The sequence below is a fragment of the Ctenopharyngodon idella genome, chromosome 3 (assembly GCF_019924925.1).
Source record: "Ctenopharyngodon idella isolate HZGC_01 chromosome 3, HZGC01, whole genome shotgun sequence".
Taxonomy (NCBI): domain Eukaryota; kingdom Metazoa; phylum Chordata; class Actinopteri; order Cypriniformes; family Xenocyprididae; genus Ctenopharyngodon; species Ctenopharyngodon idella.
Window position 1 is genome coordinate 25559873 of NC_067222.1, and position 18513 is coordinate 25578385.

Genomic DNA, 18513 nt, shown 5'->3' on the forward strand with positions numbered 1-18513 from the left:
CAATAGAAAAGGGAACCGTCTATTCTGCCTCTACACCAATCTGCACCATGCAGAAGGGGGGTGGGCCTTGGCCAAATGACTCTCAAATGAGAGGAAGCCAGCACTAGGGATACAAAAGGGAACCTACACTCACTAATAAGGGGTCAGAGGCGGGAATGTACAACAGACCGCCTTCACTATCCCTAGTACTAGCCTAGGCCAGCTATCAGGGCGGCCCGGGTGAGGGCCAGCCCATAGCACATAGATCTACCTGGTGCAGCGGCCTCTATAGAGCAACTCTCAGCTGAGAGGAGGCAAAATCACTCAAAATGACACTGCTAAGGTGGCTAAAGAATACCAAAAAGCCTTAGCGCTCCTAAATTAATCTTAGGATGAGTGACGCTAACCAGGTAACAATGTCAGGTGGCCCCGTGGGGCCAACCCTAGACACTTAATCTATCTGAAGTCAAAGTGCTCGTCTCTTTGCAAAGCAGCCCTCCAAACCTATAGGAGAGGAGACAAACTACTTTACCCTCAGATGGCTATCAAGGCAGCCTGAAGAGGGCCAGCCTGCAACAGAGCAGCAGCCTCAAAACTACACTCAAGTGGGAGGAGGCCAGCTTACTCGCTAATAAAGAGAAAAACAAAGGAGTGTGGTCTCACCAGAGAACATACAATAAGCGAAAACCAGCACACTCACCTAAGAAGACCCAAATGGTACTTCTTTCTCTCTAAAAATCGTACTAGCCAACCTACAGGGAACTTCAGGGCCCTTATTATTATACTTTTACAATAGATAAAATAAAATAAAACTTCCTTCCTAATTAGATGAATGCCCAAGCACATCCTACACAGGGAACAGTGGTCTAAAGAAATACATTAGTATTTTAAATAGATACAAGACCTGGTAACAGTTCCACCTGCGGCCACAGGGTGGCAACCTCCACCATAGAAACGTGGTGTCCTCCACCCTTACAAGCCTGAAAGGATCTTCTCACTATCAAAGCCAAAGGCAGACCAACAGAAACATAATACTCATTACTGGCCCAGCCACAGGCCTGATGAAAGAAGCGCCTGGGGTTGAAGAACTGGTCCCGTCCGCGGCCCTCAGGTCGGGACGGGCAAGGCCCAACTTGTCTGGTTGAGGACTCAGACCTAAGCGGCATGCACGGCTTGAATGCCGCTGGTCTAAGTCGCTCAGCAGTTCAGCCTGGTGCGTCTGTCACACAGCCCTCACATGTCTGCTCCCTTAATTATTTTTTGCAAGAAAAGTGCTGAACAATAACATTTATTATTATTATTATTATTATTATAATTATAGTAATCAGACGGAAGCACACATACCCATATTCCTTCCACAAACCCTACAGAGGGAACAATGGTCTAAAAAGAAATACTTTAGTATTTAAATAGTAACCAGACCTCGGTAGAAATCGCGTTCCGTGGGGGGAGAAATGGGAACGCGGGGCACCGCAATGCGACCGCAAAGGGCACTTTCACTTTCGCGATCAAAGGTGTGTGGTTGTTTTTCGCGGTCATTTAGTACTGTATTTAGAATCTACAGTAGGCTAATATTTTCCCAGAATGCATTCATAAAAAATCTACAGTAACATACTGTACACAGCTTATACAGTTGGAAACTGTTAAGAATACAGTAACAAGCTGTGAAAACGACAAAATCTACAGTAATATGCTGTACTCAGATTGTACAGTATGGAACTGTTGAGAACACAGTATAATACTGTGAAAACAACAGAAATCGTTTACAGTGTTGCTACATGTACTGTGTTAGACTAACTGGGACTTGTCACAGCACATGCATATTGTTGCCCTATTGTTGATTGAATTCCTTCTATTATTCTCATTTGAATATCGCTTTGGATAAAAGTGTCTGCTAAATTATTAAAAGTAAATGTAAACATGCCATGCAGTTTTGTAGGAGTAGCCTATGTGCCAATGGCACTCTGGTCAGCTGTTAATGACCTTGTTCTGAGTTATATTGCTCTTGTCTGGCCTTAATGCCCCAGCTCGGCGTTTGATTGCAGCAGTCTGAAAGTGATGAATCATGATGTAATGGCTGCTCGGGCAGAGGAGCATATGATTTCTATCATGCCATCACCAGCTAATGTGATTTGGCTTTTCTGGAGGATATAATTTGACAGTATAATATTTCCTCTCTTTCTGTCTGTCCTTTTTTTGTTTTTTTGTTTTTTTGTCTATGTGCACACAGTTGCCTATACAGTATATGTGCATGATAAATGTGTGGGGGTTAAATAATATAATTAAAATGTAAAAATGCAAAAAGGTTTGTGTGAAGGTCAGGTTCAGGGTTAAGGGATAGAGAATAGTATTAGCTTTGAATAAAAACAGCAGAGGTCAAATGAAAGTCCACAGTGTTTCAGTGTTCTGAGGATTAATCAATATAATGTATATATCTATGCAAGAATAAATGAAAAGATCTTTCATGAAGTATTTCAATATGAACTCAAGCATTTATGAAACTAAAAATACAACAGTAAAAACTTTTTTTTAACTAAGTTATCTTACCATATATGATGACAATTTGTAATTGGTCTAACATTGCATTAAATGTAATTTTAATGTAAAAAAAAAAAAAAAAAAATCCTAAATGTATAGTTTTTGCCAGTAAAAACTATGAATTAATGTATCATTTTTGGTGAAAAACAGTAAAAAGACATTTCCTGCATGACGCATCACATATGATTATATTTTAAATAAATAATTTTAATAATTGTTGTTATTTTTGTTATCAGTAATGTATACATTAAGGTGTTTTGTGTTACAATTTATGTTATTTAGTTAATGTTTATTGCATTATTTTTTAGTGTCATGTCATGTCATGACTTTGTGTATGGCCCTGTGCACCGTCTGCCACATAAAGTATTTTTTATAGTGTAATCTGTTATAACATTGTATTTTTTTTTTTTTTTGCATATTTTATATATGACACTTTGTATGTATATATATATATATATATATCCGTGTATATATGAAGAGTTCCATTGCAAAAACCTCTAAGTGCATCTGAAATTTTCTTCTAAATCATGATTATTTTTATCAGGCTCCTATGTTTATGTGAAAATAACTTATTGATTGACAATAAAGTGGAATTACTGAACCTAAACATAGGAGCCTGAAAAAAATGCTCATTTTTTGAGCGTTTTGTATCTTAAGTCTTCATATAGAGAGAGAGAGAGAGAGAGAGAGAGAGAGAGATACAAAGAGTCACGCTTTCAAAGAAGCAACACAATTTTCCTCTGGGCTTGCCTGAATCTTTGCAACCTGTCTTACTTTACAGGCTTGTGATAACTTTATAGTTATGTAATAAAAATATATTTATATTATACTTTTATTTTCCCCATGCAATTAGGCATGTATTTATAAATCAAAACATCTATGGCTGCCTCTTTAAAAGGGGCAATTACTGGATAATTTCATGGTGTACTTACGTGTACCACAGGCGGAGGCATTGTGTTTGTTTATCATTTTCAGGCAGGCTGGAAGTCGAGTAGTATGTTTATGTAAATCAGCTCGTGTTTATGGCTTTGAATGGTTCAGTTTAAGTGAAATGGGATAGTTTGCAAATCAAGTGGCGGGACCTGACTCTCCAAATGTGTTTTTTATCCAGTCACAACCATCTTCAGTCATTCTTGATTGTTGACACATAAGACGCTGGAGGGATAGTACCGAAGTGACTGAACGCGTACTGACACAACACCGAGGCAGCGGAAATCCTTCCATCAATGCTTACAGGGCGCCTGACAAACAAGGGACAGAACGGGTCTAATTGGCCCTCATAACCCTGTATTACCTCGGTAGTTACGGACGCCTACCCGCAGAACACGGCGCGAGCGCCATCTGTGCGCTTTATTTTCTCCTAGTGGCGACGAGGGGGTGAGAGGGAGGGCGACGAGGGGGTGAGAAGGAGGGAGGAGAGGGGAGTTTGAATCTATCCGCCCGCACAATCTATTCACCACCAAGGCTGGCAGAGAACGTGCGGTGCCTTCGCTGTTCATGGATTTTACGGTTTTAAGAGGACGCACCGGACTCCGATGGCTGTTTGTCTCGCCGTGGGTTCTTAAAATCACAGGCTCACTCACTCAGATGGTGAGTTTTTTGGCGTAGCTAACGGCAGAGCGCGCGATGGCTGAGCCGCAGGCTTCCGAATCCGTGGCGGGACCCTTATACGAGCTCGTCTCCGAGGCGACCACCCCGACCCGGGACGCGGCGGCGGCGGCGGCACTGAGCATCAGCGATACCTACCAGACATACCTGGACGTGTCGGCGGCTGCGCACCCAGTGTATGGGGCCGAAGGGGTATACTCTAACGGACGGTACAGGGAGCACAGCAGCCCGCGGATCGGTACCCGGAACCGCGACAGTTCTGCAGAGAGGTGCACCGGTACCGGGAATCCACCTTGCGGTATTATGAAGGTGAGTGAGTGTCATCACTTTGTTATTGACTGAGGACTTTCAGAGCTCTGCAGCGATGCAAATGCTCATGGAACCGTCCACTGCTGGAAACACATTGTGTAGTAGCATTACTTAACTGTTTCTATAGGATATTTGGTGTGTCCTCCTCCCGTTTTGGACTGTCTCGATACGTTGGCTCAAAATCAAGTGAGATGCCTATCTAGAACATTTTGGAATATCTTATGGACATCTTATGCCCTCTAAGAGATTGACAATTATTAGATAACTGATATTAGATGACTGACACACAATCATTAGGCTGCAGCAATAAAAACCTGCTATCCATTATGAATGTGTTTAATTAGTATTATTTTTCCATTTATATTCATGCATGTTTCTTTTGCTATTTAAATTTATGTACCTATAGGACTATTTTGAGTTATGACAAAGCTTAAAAATCACTTGACAAAGAACGGCTGTAATGTAAAAAGTATTTCATAATTAAATTGTAATTTCATTTTCTGTTGTTAAACTAAACAAGTAAGCTATCCTTTTAGGTAAGCACCAAATTGCAACACTTATCAGTAGACCTTATGTTAAAGAACCAATAACTGATAAAGTATTGATCTATATTGATCAAACTAATTGTCCAACCCATTCTCATGATAAAACAGAACTATTTTACGAGGTGCTGATTTTGTAATAATTTGTATAATGTGATTTGTAGAAACATGATTTTGAGGGAAAAAAGTAAGCATGAAGTTCCACCCCTAAACAAACCATCAGTGGGACGTAAGTCATATGAAAATGTGCGAATAAGATTACAATTTCATGTAAATTAGTTACTGATTCACCAAAACATAAAATAGTTATGAATTGCCATGAAAGTGAGCCCCACTGCATCAAAAATGCTGTCTAGGTAGGCATCTCATCAGATTTTGTCTGTCAGTGTAACTGCATGACCGACGTCCTGGTTACAGTCTTGGATCATAACGTTTTTTATTGTTTTACTGACGTCTGTTAAGGTACTCAGAAACATATTTACATGACAGCTTTATAGTACAGGTGACAGTGCAGTGCACTTAAGCCGAACCTTAAGAAACTCAACGACTGGAAGGACAGCTGTCAAGTGGTGTTTTAATTGAAAACAATATTCGTTATAGTTTACAGAGGGCCTGAACCACACAATCGGTTGAGTTTTAATGGATGTCAGTGCAAATCAAAGACTTTGGGTTGGATAAATGAATCTATACAACTGATTGGTTGTCATTTGGAAACTGTCAATAATAGATGGAGTGGCTTAGTTGTCTAAGCACAATGCTTATAGAAATCACTGCACATTGACCTATCACGTCAAGATTGTTCTCAGGTCAAAGAAGAGTTAGAAGGATAAAAAAGGTAAAGAATAAGACAGTTTGAGTACAGTTTAAGACACAAAATTTAATTCACCTCTTTGTGTGTGTCGTTGTGGGTCAATGCTGCTGTTTGAGATGAACCAAGAGCTGAACGTCAAATTTGTCATTGGGTTGATTCACTTTGCTTAGCAACTGACACAAAACAGCGTGGTACTCTCCCATTCCCTCGCTTTATTGAATTCCTATGCGACTGTGTGGGTGTCTTGGCACCCACAAGAGGACCAGTGTGACAGGGAAACAAGCGAAGTGTTCAACGTGCCGACATCTGAGAACTCAAAGTAGATTTGGTGTGAATTTGTGGTGGTTGTGTAGAAGATTTAGCAGACTGGAAGTAAACAGTCTTTGCTCAAGACAGTCATTAAACACAGAATTTAAGTGTCATCATATGGAGAATCAACTTTCGTATGTATGAATCTCCATTATCCAGTTATTAGAAATCGACTAGCTGTCTAATTGCCATAGGGCTTGGCCTGAGTGCTCTTTTGCTTAGGAATACTGTATCATGTCATGTATCAAACCTATTTTGTCCCTGGTTTTAAGTGCCCCGTTATGCTTTTTTGGAAATTTCCTTTCATGCAGTGTGTTATAATATAGCTGTTTGTGAGTGTAAAAGAGCTGCAAAGTTCTAAAGATCTAAGAGAACGATAAATTTAGTTATTGATCTGCCTGAAATGAGTCGTCAGTAATTCCAGTCTTACTTCCTGCATGAACTCAAGTAGGTTTTTTAACTAATTTGGTTAACAATGGTCGTTTCGTTTCCGACAGACGCTGTAAGTGGTAGATCAATCACAACAGACTGGGCCATCTGACCAATCAGAGCAGGCTCTCAGGAAAGGAAGGGTTTAGAGAGACTGAATTCTTTATCAAACCATTTCAGATGCTGTGAGAAAAGATGTGATGCTGCAATGTATATTATGAGAAATTAAAGTGCATATAAAGTGCATATAAACTTATTGTAGGAGTCCTCCAAAACAAAATTAGGAAGCTTTAAAATAGCATAATAGGGGCACAAAAGAATAAAATAGCATAATAGGGGCAAAAGATGATTTTCCATCTATGCTTACAGGTTGCAGAGAGTGTTTCCAGGTGTCATGCAGTATGCTTTCATATAGAATGAGACGTTAAAAGTGACAGTCTAGCAGCATAACTTGTCCTTACAGCTAAAACTCTGTTGGTAGAACTTTATTTTACAGCCCCATTCCTCATGTACATTATGTACTTATAGCAATTACAATAACTGGGTTATAAGGTACTAACCCTGAACCTACACGATGGGCTGCACAATGTATCGTACGATGCGAAAAATAACATTAAAATCGCGCTTAAACGCGATTCTTAGTGCGATTATGAAATCGCAAAGGCTGCAATTGTTTTTTGTTTTTTTATGTGCAGATTGTCAATGAAGTATGGCTACAAATACTAATCCATCTGAAAGCACTGCGAGTTTGAGTCGCTTATAATGTACATTTGAAAAAGCAACACGCGTCAAACATCTTTCCAGACATAAGAAGCATTTATTAACATCTTGTCCAACAAAAGACAATATTTAATAACATTTTTGTTTTGTCATAATGACAGTTGTGCGTCCTTCTGTGAGATGATGTGGCATCTTACACAGAGTAAGGCAGTCGTGTGTTTATTAGTCATGTTTAATCAAAGCATTTCAATCTTCTGTTTATTCAGCTACAGCAATAGTATGACGTCAGTAGGGATTTTCTGTAATGATGCGTGCTATCTACTTCTGCGGCAGGGCATATTTGGAGTTTCTGCGTGAGAGCGCCCTCTGGCTTTCAGATGGAGAAGCATTTAATACTGATCACAGAGCTGTACAGCTCTGACAAGTTGCGCATAAAATAATCGCAGCCTTTGCGAAATCGCGCGCAATAAAATTTGCGATAAATCACGACATATCGTGCAGCCCTAGTAGTTACCTTATATTACCAGTACATTCTTGGGTAAGTACACTGTAAGTACACATACTGTAAAATAAAGTGTAACCACTCTGTTAGTCAAACATGCTACAACAGTTCCTCCAGTCAAACCACCTATGGCCAAAGCAATCCAGAGAGGAGAATCTGTCTTGCTTTTCAGCTTTCCTTCTCCTCACCTCTGCTCTTGAGTCTCGCCTTCTTGTCTTTTTAGGTCCAAGGCTTTAGCTTTAGGTCTTACTAGTAATGGGATTAGGTTATTATAACCTGTGAGGGCAGTTATCCTGACTAAGACTGTAGAAGTTGTTTAGAAAGGAGATAGATGCATCATACTTCAAGAAAATGGCTGACAGCTATAAATCTCAGTCACAGTGTCAGTCACAAATGTGTCAAAAATTCACTGTTTAAAAAACAAACCTGCATTAGTGACATTTCTGTTGGTAATCAATTCACTATCTTTCTTATGAGTTCATATTGCCACCCAGAGAATAGCGGTAGGTGATTTTTATCAATAGTATGCGAGAAAGGGAGAAAGTGGAAGAGAGAGGGTTGCGTGTGGGTTGTTGTGCACTTGGTTGAGTGAACACAGGAGCATTTAATCAAATCAGATGCTGTTAAACCGAGCAAATGTCATTGACAAATGGAAAAATATCTAGACTCGGTAGCAACGTGCACGCCTCTGCATATTAGGAAACAACAGGTGAAGTCAGGCCATGGCATACTAACAAATGTGACATTTTCTGATTATGTTTTTACAAATCACACACCTAGTGTTTATATAATTGAGTTGGTGTCGAGCGGACATTAATTATGACATTGATAAGTGGCTGGCTTATGGCTGTATGATGGCTTTAGGCTGTAGTTTATATTGTTCACATATGCTAATGTAACTGTACATTGACTACATTGGAGGGAAAATCACAAATGTGTCTAATGTGTCAAATGTGTTGTCTAGATGGCAATGAGAACAAATGGAGGCCTTTGCTGACGTTTCATGTTTCCAGAATTTTGTCTCTTTTGAAAGTGTTTCCTCTAGAGTTTCAGATTACGTCTCAAAAATGTCACACACTTGCCAGAGAAGGTTCAAACTCAGATACATTAAAGGGTTAGTTCACCCAAAAATGAAAATTCTGTCATTAATTACTCATCCTCATGTCATTCCACACCAGTAAGACTTTCGTTCATCTTCGGAACACAAATTACAATCTTTTTGATGAAATCTGAGAGCTTTATGTCTCTCCATATGCAACTGACACTTTGATGCTTCAAAAAGTTCATAAAGAGGTCATAAAACTAATCCATATGAATTGAGTGGTTTAGTCCAAAAAAAAAAAAAAAAAGTGAACAGATTTAATTTTTGTTTTTATTCACATGTAAACATTCATCAACGCACACAAACGGTGTGGTAAACTGATTATTTTGTTATTGTTCTGTGTGCTTCAGTGTTAGTTTAATATTATTTATAGTTTTTATTCATCTCTTGAATTAGCTTTCATTTTTGTATTTTCAGCTTTTGTTTCGGTTTTATTCAGCTTTATTTGAGTTAACTAAAATGTTTTTAATAGTTTTACTCAAATAACAAAATTCCAGTCCTGAGAATAAATGCACTGCTGGTATAAACAGTCCACTCAAATCCATGCTGCATCATTGATTTTCCTCAGTGTGGTAATGGGTTTGGGCCATAGACGGCTCTCCTTTTTGGTCTCATCTGGGGAGAGAAATGCTCAGGTCGGCTGTCTGGAGGTTTTGAGATTAGAATAGCTGGAGGAATTTGCGTGTTGGAGAAATCGCCCTCTGCTGAATCTAATGCGGGTGAGTTGAGGTGGTCTGCGGGGCCACACCGTGTGTGAGACTGTGTGATAATGCTGCCTCACGCAGGCTTCCGCTAAGCTAATTTGTGCAGAGTACCACTCCATCTGCCCTGCACATAATGGGGTTTGACTTCAGTGTTGTTAGGCTGTCTCTGTTCATGTTCATTGTAAGTACATATGAAAGTGACATTTGGAAAACACACATAGATGCTGAATAAGAGTATGCTGGGAATCTGGGTCACTGGTCTCTGGAGTTCACACATACGCTTTAGTGGAGACATCAAATTCACTCAGGCTTTTGCAAGTGCGTGAAGCTTCGTCTAGTCATGGATTTCCATGATCAAACATATTTGATGTTTGAGGGATCCCTATATTAGTCTTGTTACCATAATCGGTGTGCAGAATTTAAAGACCGCATATTAAGCATATATGTGTGTTATGTCTCGATGGTAACGGTCCAGTCGATCCGCATTTACAATTTGCTGTCACCAGGCTCCCAAAAGTTGCCAGAAGGATCACAGTCAGCATTACATAACACCTGAATCTTGGACAGCTGCAGAGTCCAGGATTCAGTGTGTGTGTATGTGTGTGCATAATTGGGTGTGGGCATTTTTTTGTGTGTGTAATGTATATGAATATGTGTATATAAAAATGGCAACTGACATGAAATAATTTTGAGTAGGTGACATGATACAATATATTCCATCTAATTCTATGTAAACTGATTTTTTAAATAATACTTTTTAAAAAAAGAAATAATACTTATTATTTCAGCAAGGACACGTTAAATTGATCAATAATATAGATATTTATAATGTTACAAAGTATTTCTGTTTATAATAAATACTGTTCTTTTAAACTTTCTATTCATCAATGAATCCTGGGAAAAGTGAATCAAGATTTACACAAAAATAAGCAGCACAACTGTTTTCAACACTGATGATGATGATAATAAAAATAATAATAATAAATATTTCTTGAGCAGCAAATCATATTAGAATGATCTCTGAAGGATCATGTGACACTGAAGACTGGAGTAATGATGCTGAAAATTAATCTTTGCCTTCACACGAATAAATTACATTTTAAAATATATAAAATAGAAAACAATTATTCTGTTCACAATATTACTGTTTTTGCAGCATTTTTGATCAAATTTATGTAGCCCTGGTGAGCATAAGTTTCTTTCAAAAAAAAATCATATAGCCCCCTATCTTTTGAAACATTTTTTCATAAAAAAACTAAAACATTTATATTTAGTATGTAATTAGAACATCAATGGACACATCATGCTTACTACCCAATATGGTTTAAATTCCTTTCGCACGTTTCCCTTTTATGCATCATCAGCACGCCTTTTTTCTTTTTTTGAGTGAGAGAGAGAGAGAGAGAGAGAGAGAGAGAGAGAAAGACAGACAGACAAAGTGCATCTGTGAGTCTGTTGTTCATGGTGTGAAATCTGGGCATACTCTCTCTCCTCTTCCCAGAAATGACCTTGTGTGTACCAGATTAAGACCCTTCTTTCTTTCTCTCTTTCTCCTCTCACCTCCCCCCACGAAGCGTGTTTCCCCTCACCCCCATCTCAGAAAGTGGCTCTGTCATCCAAAAGCTATACTTTCAGTCTAGTATCCCAGAGACCAGTGTGGCCGTGATGAAACTGGATACTCATCTAGCTGGAGCAAAACACTGTTCCAATGACAGTGTTTTTCGCACTCATAATGCTTTTTCATCTGGTGTGTGTTAGTTAGATGTTGTTCTGGCAAACTAGCATTAGAATTATGCCAAGACAAAACCACGTCCCTGCTTGCAAACAAGGCTTAAACCAGTTTAAGGTGGTTTTGCTGGTCTAGCTGGTCTCATAGTCTATCCAAGCTTCCAAACCCTGCTAAAACCAAACCAGACCAGTGTAACCACCGGTTTAAGCTATTTATAGGCTGGTTTAAGCTTTTTTCCCCTTTCATTAAGGTTTGCACTAAGTATGTACTTGTCTTAAAGCCACAGAACCCTTTATTGCATACTATTTGCATTTGCAAAGTACTATGTGTTAGCATAAAGCTAAATTCTTTAGCTTAAAATTAAATATTACTTTGCATAAGTATGAACTGATACTTAGTATGCACTGAAATTCTGGTCTGTACAATAAGATGATAATTATTTTCATGTTATTGCCATTGGTGATATTAAAATGTCTAAATAAATTAAAAATAAAACACTAAAATCAGTCGCTGTAAATGAAATGTGAATTTAGACAGTACACCCCTCACATTTTTGTAAATATTTTATTATATCTTTTCATGTGACAACACTGAAGAAATGACACTTTGCTACAATGTAAAGTAGTGAGTGTACAGCTTGTATAACAGTGTAAATTTGCTGTCCCCTCAAAATAACTCAACACACAGCCATTAATGTCTAAACCGCTGGCCACAAAAGTGAGTACACCACTAAGTAAAAATGTCCAGTTTGGGCCCAATTAGCCATTTTCTCTCCCCAGTGTCATGTGACTCGTTAGTGTTACAAGGTCTCAGGTGTGAATGGGGAGCAGGTGTGTTAAATTTGGTGTTATCGCTCTCACTCTCTCATACTGGTCACTGGAAGTTCAACATGGCACCTCATGGCAAAGAACTCTCTGAGGATCTGAAAAAAAAAGAATTGTTGCTCTACATAAAGATGGCGTAGGCTATAAGAAGATTGCCAAGACCCTAAAACTGAGCTGCAGCACAGTGGCCAAGACCATACAGCGGTTTAACAGGACAGGTTCCACTCAGAACAGGCCTCGCCATGGTCGACCAAAGAAGTTGAGTGCACGTGCTCAGAGTCATATCCAGAGGCTGTGTTTGGGAAATAGACGTACAGTATGAGTGCTGCCAGCATTGCTGCAGAGGTTGAAGGGGTGGGGGGTCAGCCTGTCAGTGCTCAGACCATACGCCACACACTGCATCAAATTGGTCTGCATGGCTGTCGTCCCAGAAGGAAGCCTCTTCTAAAGATGATGCACAAGAAAGCCTGCAAACAGTTTGCTGAAGACAAGCAGACTAAGGACATGGATTACTAGAACCATGTCCTGTGGTCTGATGAGACCAAGATAAACTTATTTGGTTCAGATGGTGTCAAGCGTGTGTGGCGGCAACCAGGTGAGGAGTACAAAGACAAGTGTGTCTTGCCTAAAGTCAAGCATGGTGGTGGGAGTGTCATGGTCTGGAGCTACATGAGTGCTGCCGGCACTGGGGAGCTACAGTTCATTGAGGAAACCATGAATGCTGAAATGTACTGTGACATACTGAAGCAGAGCATGATCCCCTCCCTTCGGAGACTGGGCCGCAGGGCAGTATTTCAACATGATAACGCTCCGTGATGTCCTCATGGAGGAGTTGAAGAGGACTCCAGTGGCAACCTGTGAAGCTCTGGTGAACTCCATGCCCAAGAGGGTTAAGGCAGTGCTGGAAAATAATGGTGGCCACACAAAATATTGACACTTTGGGCCCAATTTGGACATTTTCACTTAGGGCTGTACTCAGTTTTGTGGCCAGCGGTTTAGACATTAATGGCTGTGTGTTGAGTTATTTTGAGGGGACAGCAAATTTACACTGTTATACAAGCTGTACACTCACTACTTTACATTGTAGCAAAGTGTCATTTCTTCAGTGTTGTCACATGAAAAGATATAATAATATATTTACAAAAATGTGAGGGCTATACTCACTTCTGTGAGATACTGTGTATATTTGTAATAGTATACCATTTAGGTATTTTTTCATATACTGTGACTTAAGGCACTTTTTTTTTTTTTTAATTTTGTGTACTACAGTATAGTGTGCAAAGTGGTCCACAGTCCACAGCCATAGTCTTGAATTCATTTAAGGTGGTCTTGAAATTCTCAAAGAGTCATTTAGCTGATCAGTAGGTTCATTTAACAGCATAAGCACTCAGAGCAATTTTACACCACGTCCTGGATGCTTTCTTTCTGTTCTTGTCTGTGTTCCCGTCTTTGATTCTCAGGAAGGTAGGTAGACGAGATATCTGCTGGTGTAAACTCATACCAGTCATTGTGCACTTCTTTCATGCATACATGACTGAAAGGTAATTCAAGAAACCCATTTTTTCCTCTTTCCAAGCCTGTCCTCTTTTTGCCTGCCCCTCCTGGCAGCAGGTAAAGCAGCTGGCTGCAGGCCCAGTTTGTGGCACTTTTTCATCGACTCTGACCCTCTGTGTGAAGCTCAGTATATCACATGCTACAAATTACCACAGTGACTTCATTGAAAAGGCAGGAGCTGTTTACATCTATTGTAACACATCTGTCATCTCCTCAACCAGCGGACTGGGCATATGAAGACTGTTGAGACTGTTCCACTATGAGAGACTGTGGGATTTCATCACTATTGGTAGACAATTGCATTGCAGTCATGAAGATTCAGTCAGTGTAGAGCAGTGTATTACATTATCACCTGAAACTGATTGGTTTGGCAAACTTTAGGTTCTATGACTGAGATGTTTTGATTTTTTTAGAAAATATATATTTTTTGTCATTGTGACTTTATTTCGTATTTTAAATGTAATATTTAACTTAACTTTCTTATTTTTACTCTGCTGCTTAAATGGGCTTCCATATAATGCGCATATAGAATGTATTCCTCTTAAAATGTCATGTGTCCCATAACATTGGATTTATTTAAGTGAATCTGTTAAAGGATTAGTTCACTTCTGAATGAAAATTTCCTGATAATTTACTCACCCCCATGTCATTCAAGATGTTCATGTCTTTCTTTCTTCAGTTGAAAAGAAATTAAGGTTTTTGAGGAAAACATTCCAGGATTCTTCTCCATATAGTGGACTTCAGTGGGATACAATGAGTGGAAGGTCCAAATTGCATTTTCAATGCAGCTTCAAAGGGCTCTACACGATCCCAGGCGAGGAATAAGGGTAGCAAAACAATTGGCCATTTAAAAAAAAAAATATATATATATATATACTTTTTAACCACAAATGCTTGTCATGAAGTAGTTGGAAGTACCGCGGTAGGACGAAAAACTTCTCCTCCAACTTCATAATCGTCCGATATCGTTGTTTTGCCCTTTTTTTTTGTAAAGGCGTTTGCCTTAAAGGTGCAATATGTAGGTTTTTTCTGTCCACTAGAGGTCGCTAGAGGCCTATTCAAAACAAAGGCGTAGCTTGATGATGCCAAATTTGAGCGCGGAATATTGGGACATGTGGTCTTCACCTCACAGCCGGTGGAAAATAATTGGGATAGGACTCGGGAAGAAATCATGTTCATGGATGTGATTATTAACGTTACTGTAGTATGAAGCAGAGCAGGACCGAGTGTTGTGGGAGCTGAACGAGGCCGCTGGATCGATTGTGCAAAACACGCCGCGAGCAGCAGAACTTTTATTATGCCGCAGTCGCCGGCGCTGCTTCTGCTTTTCCAGTCATGAGTATGAGGTAACACAGCTCTGTTTATCATATTAGATACATTTGAGTGTGTTGAAAATGATGTTATACCGCTACCCTGTGCGTTCGCTCGGTGGCTGTTGTAAGACACTTGTTGCACACTGCAGTAAGCTAGATTCGTATTAGAATATATTAAATGCTGCATGGCTTGTGTTGATGAATGGCATGCAATTAATTTTAAAACATATTGTATGATAGAGAAATTTCTGTATTACTGTTACTAAAAATTAAGCTGCATCTGATTATGCTATGTTAGCTACTTCACAAAATAGTGTTTTTCTCTGAGGCATGGTAAAGCATGGTACTCGCAAAAAATCAAGAAAATTAGATTTAAAGGGGACCTATTATGCCCCCATTTACAAGATGTAAAATAAGTCTCTGATGTCCCCAGAGTGTGTATGTGAAGTTTTAGCTCAAAATACCCCACAGATAATTTTTCATAGCATGTTAAAATTGCTTTTTGGGGTTGAGCAAAAACGCGCCGTTTCTGTGTGTGCCCTTTAAATGCAAATGAGAGCTGTGCTCGGCCTAAGAGCACTGTAAAACTCAATAAGTTCAGAATACTCAAAACATTTGAGGAAACTTATTACCTCAAAACATTTAAGTTAACTAACTTATTTTTTTTTAAGTTGGTAGAACTTAATTTTTTTGTGACAAGTGGGGCGGGGCCGAGAGCCGTGGAGGTGGAGCAAGGCCAGTGTGGTGCACAGGTGTCTCTCATTAACAATCACATCACTGGCATTCCTTCACTCCCACGGTTCTCAGCCTCACCCTACTCAAGTACATATAGTTAATTTACATAAACATCACATTCAGATCTTGGTTAAATGTTAGTTAGCAAAAAACACATGCTATTATAAATATCAAAGAGACTGTCAATATATACTTGCATATATGTAATCAAACAACATACAGTATATGTGGTCTTAAAAGTTTTGCAGCCCATCCTCAACCTAACCACACGGTCTACTCTTCACCAGAATGGTAACCCTACAAAACTAACATAACAGAACCCCCTGTCAATCCCAACATAACACAACATTAAACACTAACTTATGTCTCCCTATGTTAATCTTATGCAAAAACACACAAAATAACACTTAATTTCAACATTTATACAGTCTGATGCAAAGCATGCTGGGAATTAGAAATCTGCTGCAACTCAACTGAATCATATTAAGTTAGTGCCATAGTGCCATGTGCAAAGCATGGGCAAAACAATTTAGTTTACTTGAAATATGTCAGTGCTGTGAACTCAAAAGTAAAAGAAAGTTTTAAATACTCGTAACAGTTAATTTAACTGAATTAATTTGTTTAATTTAAGTTTGTCCTACTCAAACGAATTAAGTATTTTGAGCGTTAGGGTTTACAGTGAGGGCGGAGCTTCAAGAGCTCGTTCTCCCCTGTCAGGATTCAGTCAGGACGCGCTATAATGTCAGAAACTGCGAATACATGCTGCATGGAGACAGGACATGTATAGTTTAGTTCAATTACGGTTATAACTTATATTGTCTTCTAGTTTTTATCCACTATATTAGTACAAGCCAGTTTACTGATGAGATTTATAACGTTTATTGTACTTCACACAAAATATGAAGCGTCTGTTTTCACTCTAGAAAATCACTGTAAGAGCTTAATAAAACACAGTGCAAGTGTGCATTAAAATATTATCCATAAACTCTCTCTCTCTCTCCCTTGCATTATCATCAAGATACACAGCGAAGTACACAGAAACACTCGTTACAACTAACAGTAAACAAATATATAAAGACATTATGCCTTTTCGGTTGGTGCTTAATAAACTGGTAAACTTTACATCCGTAAATCAACTCTGATGAACTGTAATAAAGTGCCCTCACCTTTATTACTGCCGTATCCAGTATCACTCTGGAGGCTGTATGTTTTGTATTGTCCCTTTGTATTGACATTCGTTCACAAAGCAATCCGGTGTGAAATGATTCACGCAGACATAAACAAATTTCAGTAGAGTTGAGGGAGCATTTTCTTCAAAAACAAAATGAATCCACCTTGTCTTCAGCAGCTCAGATTTCGTGAGTAAATGGAGAGAGATATGTGGATTAATCCATCCAGCTACAGAACACCTAAAATGCTCGAGAGACATTCTCGTCACTGCAGCAATGGCGGACTGTGTACAACTGGCTGTGAACTCGCTCAGGGCGGTTCTATGTTAAAACGGCAGTGTCTGTCAACATTCGTGGGCGGGGCCTGTGGCTTTTGTGACGTCACACTGCCAGGGATCTGGAAACGGCTTGTTCTGAGACACTGCTTATGATTTATGGGGATTAAAAAAAAAGAAGAAGTTGGATTTTTATCATTATAGGGTGGTTGTGTACACACACTGCTACACACATTTATAGCCAAACACCATGCAAAAGTGAATTTTGCATAATAGGTCCCCTTTAAATGTTTTTTTCAATCAGAATCTCAGCATAAAATTCAGTGAATCAATTTCATACATGCATACATAATTATATCCATCCATCAAGTTCTGTGACAGAAAGTCAGGTGTCAGTAAATAGTGAGAGAACATGGTGACAGAGAGAGAGAATCCTTATAAAGGGAACAGATTTATCCTCTTTCATTAAAACCCCATCTAATGTTCCATCTGATTGGTATGTTTACTTTGACTGCTCGTGCATTTGCATCTTCTCTCATTTTGTACCCGTCATTCTGTCACATGATGAAGTCTTGCCTGGATGAGGAGTGCATGAGGCATGGAGGAAGTTGGCTGGCTTTCAAAAAGAAAAAAACAGGAAATGAGAGTTATCAGCGCAGATCATGTTTCAGCACTGTATGTGTTTGTGGTTGTCACATGCATGGGAAATCAGTGTATCTTTGCCTGTAGGCTACCTATAGATCTGTTTTATTTATGTCTTCATTAGCATTGTAGATGCTTCTTGAAAGTTACATCACTTGCTAATGGAAACATTAAAGCAATAGTTCACCCCAAAATGAAAGTCATGTTACTTTAGAAATGTTAAAGCAGGGATCCAGACTGTGAATAAAATGGTTGCAAATGCAACAAAAAAATAAACATTTGCAGCAATAATTTAAAATCTAGTTGCTATCGGCAGTCCCGTGAGGTGGCGCGTTGTGAGTGTGTGCCAGTGTTTCCTTAACACATGAACACAGCTCAGGCCATTACGTCCAATTCTAAAAAATTAACTGGTTCTTTTTAACGAGTCAGTCAGAAAGATTCGCAAAACAAGCTCACTTGTGAGTTATTGATTTGAATATGACTCACTCAGTGGTTGAATCACTCAGAGCCCTCACTGATTTCACAACTGACTCCCTCACTAAACTGGGAGTAATTTTTTGGTCATGTCCGATTCAAAATGAATCATTGTATTTGACAACTAAAGATTTTGGCTCCTAAATATTTCATATTCAGAGCCAATTAGTCATCTAGTCATTTTTTAAGTCTGGAGCCCTGATTAAAAGGATAGTTCACCCAAAAATGGAAACTCTTGTCATTTA

The 18513-nt window shown here is 39.1% G+C and overlaps 1 protein-coding gene across 1 annotated transcript in view; it reads left to right on the forward strand.

Moving 5' to 3' along the window:
* The first annotated feature begins 3496 nt into the window (after positions 1-3496).
* plcl5 (phospholipase C like 5) overlaps positions 3497-18513 on the forward strand; it is a 71831-nt gene continuing 56814 nt past the window's right edge. The window contains exon 1 of the mRNA XM_051887512.1: positions 3497-4434. Within this exon, the coding sequence (XP_051743472.1) occupies positions 4144-4434 (291 nt within the window). The 5' untranslated portion in view covers positions 3497-4143. The remainder of the gene's footprint in view (positions 4435-18513) is intronic.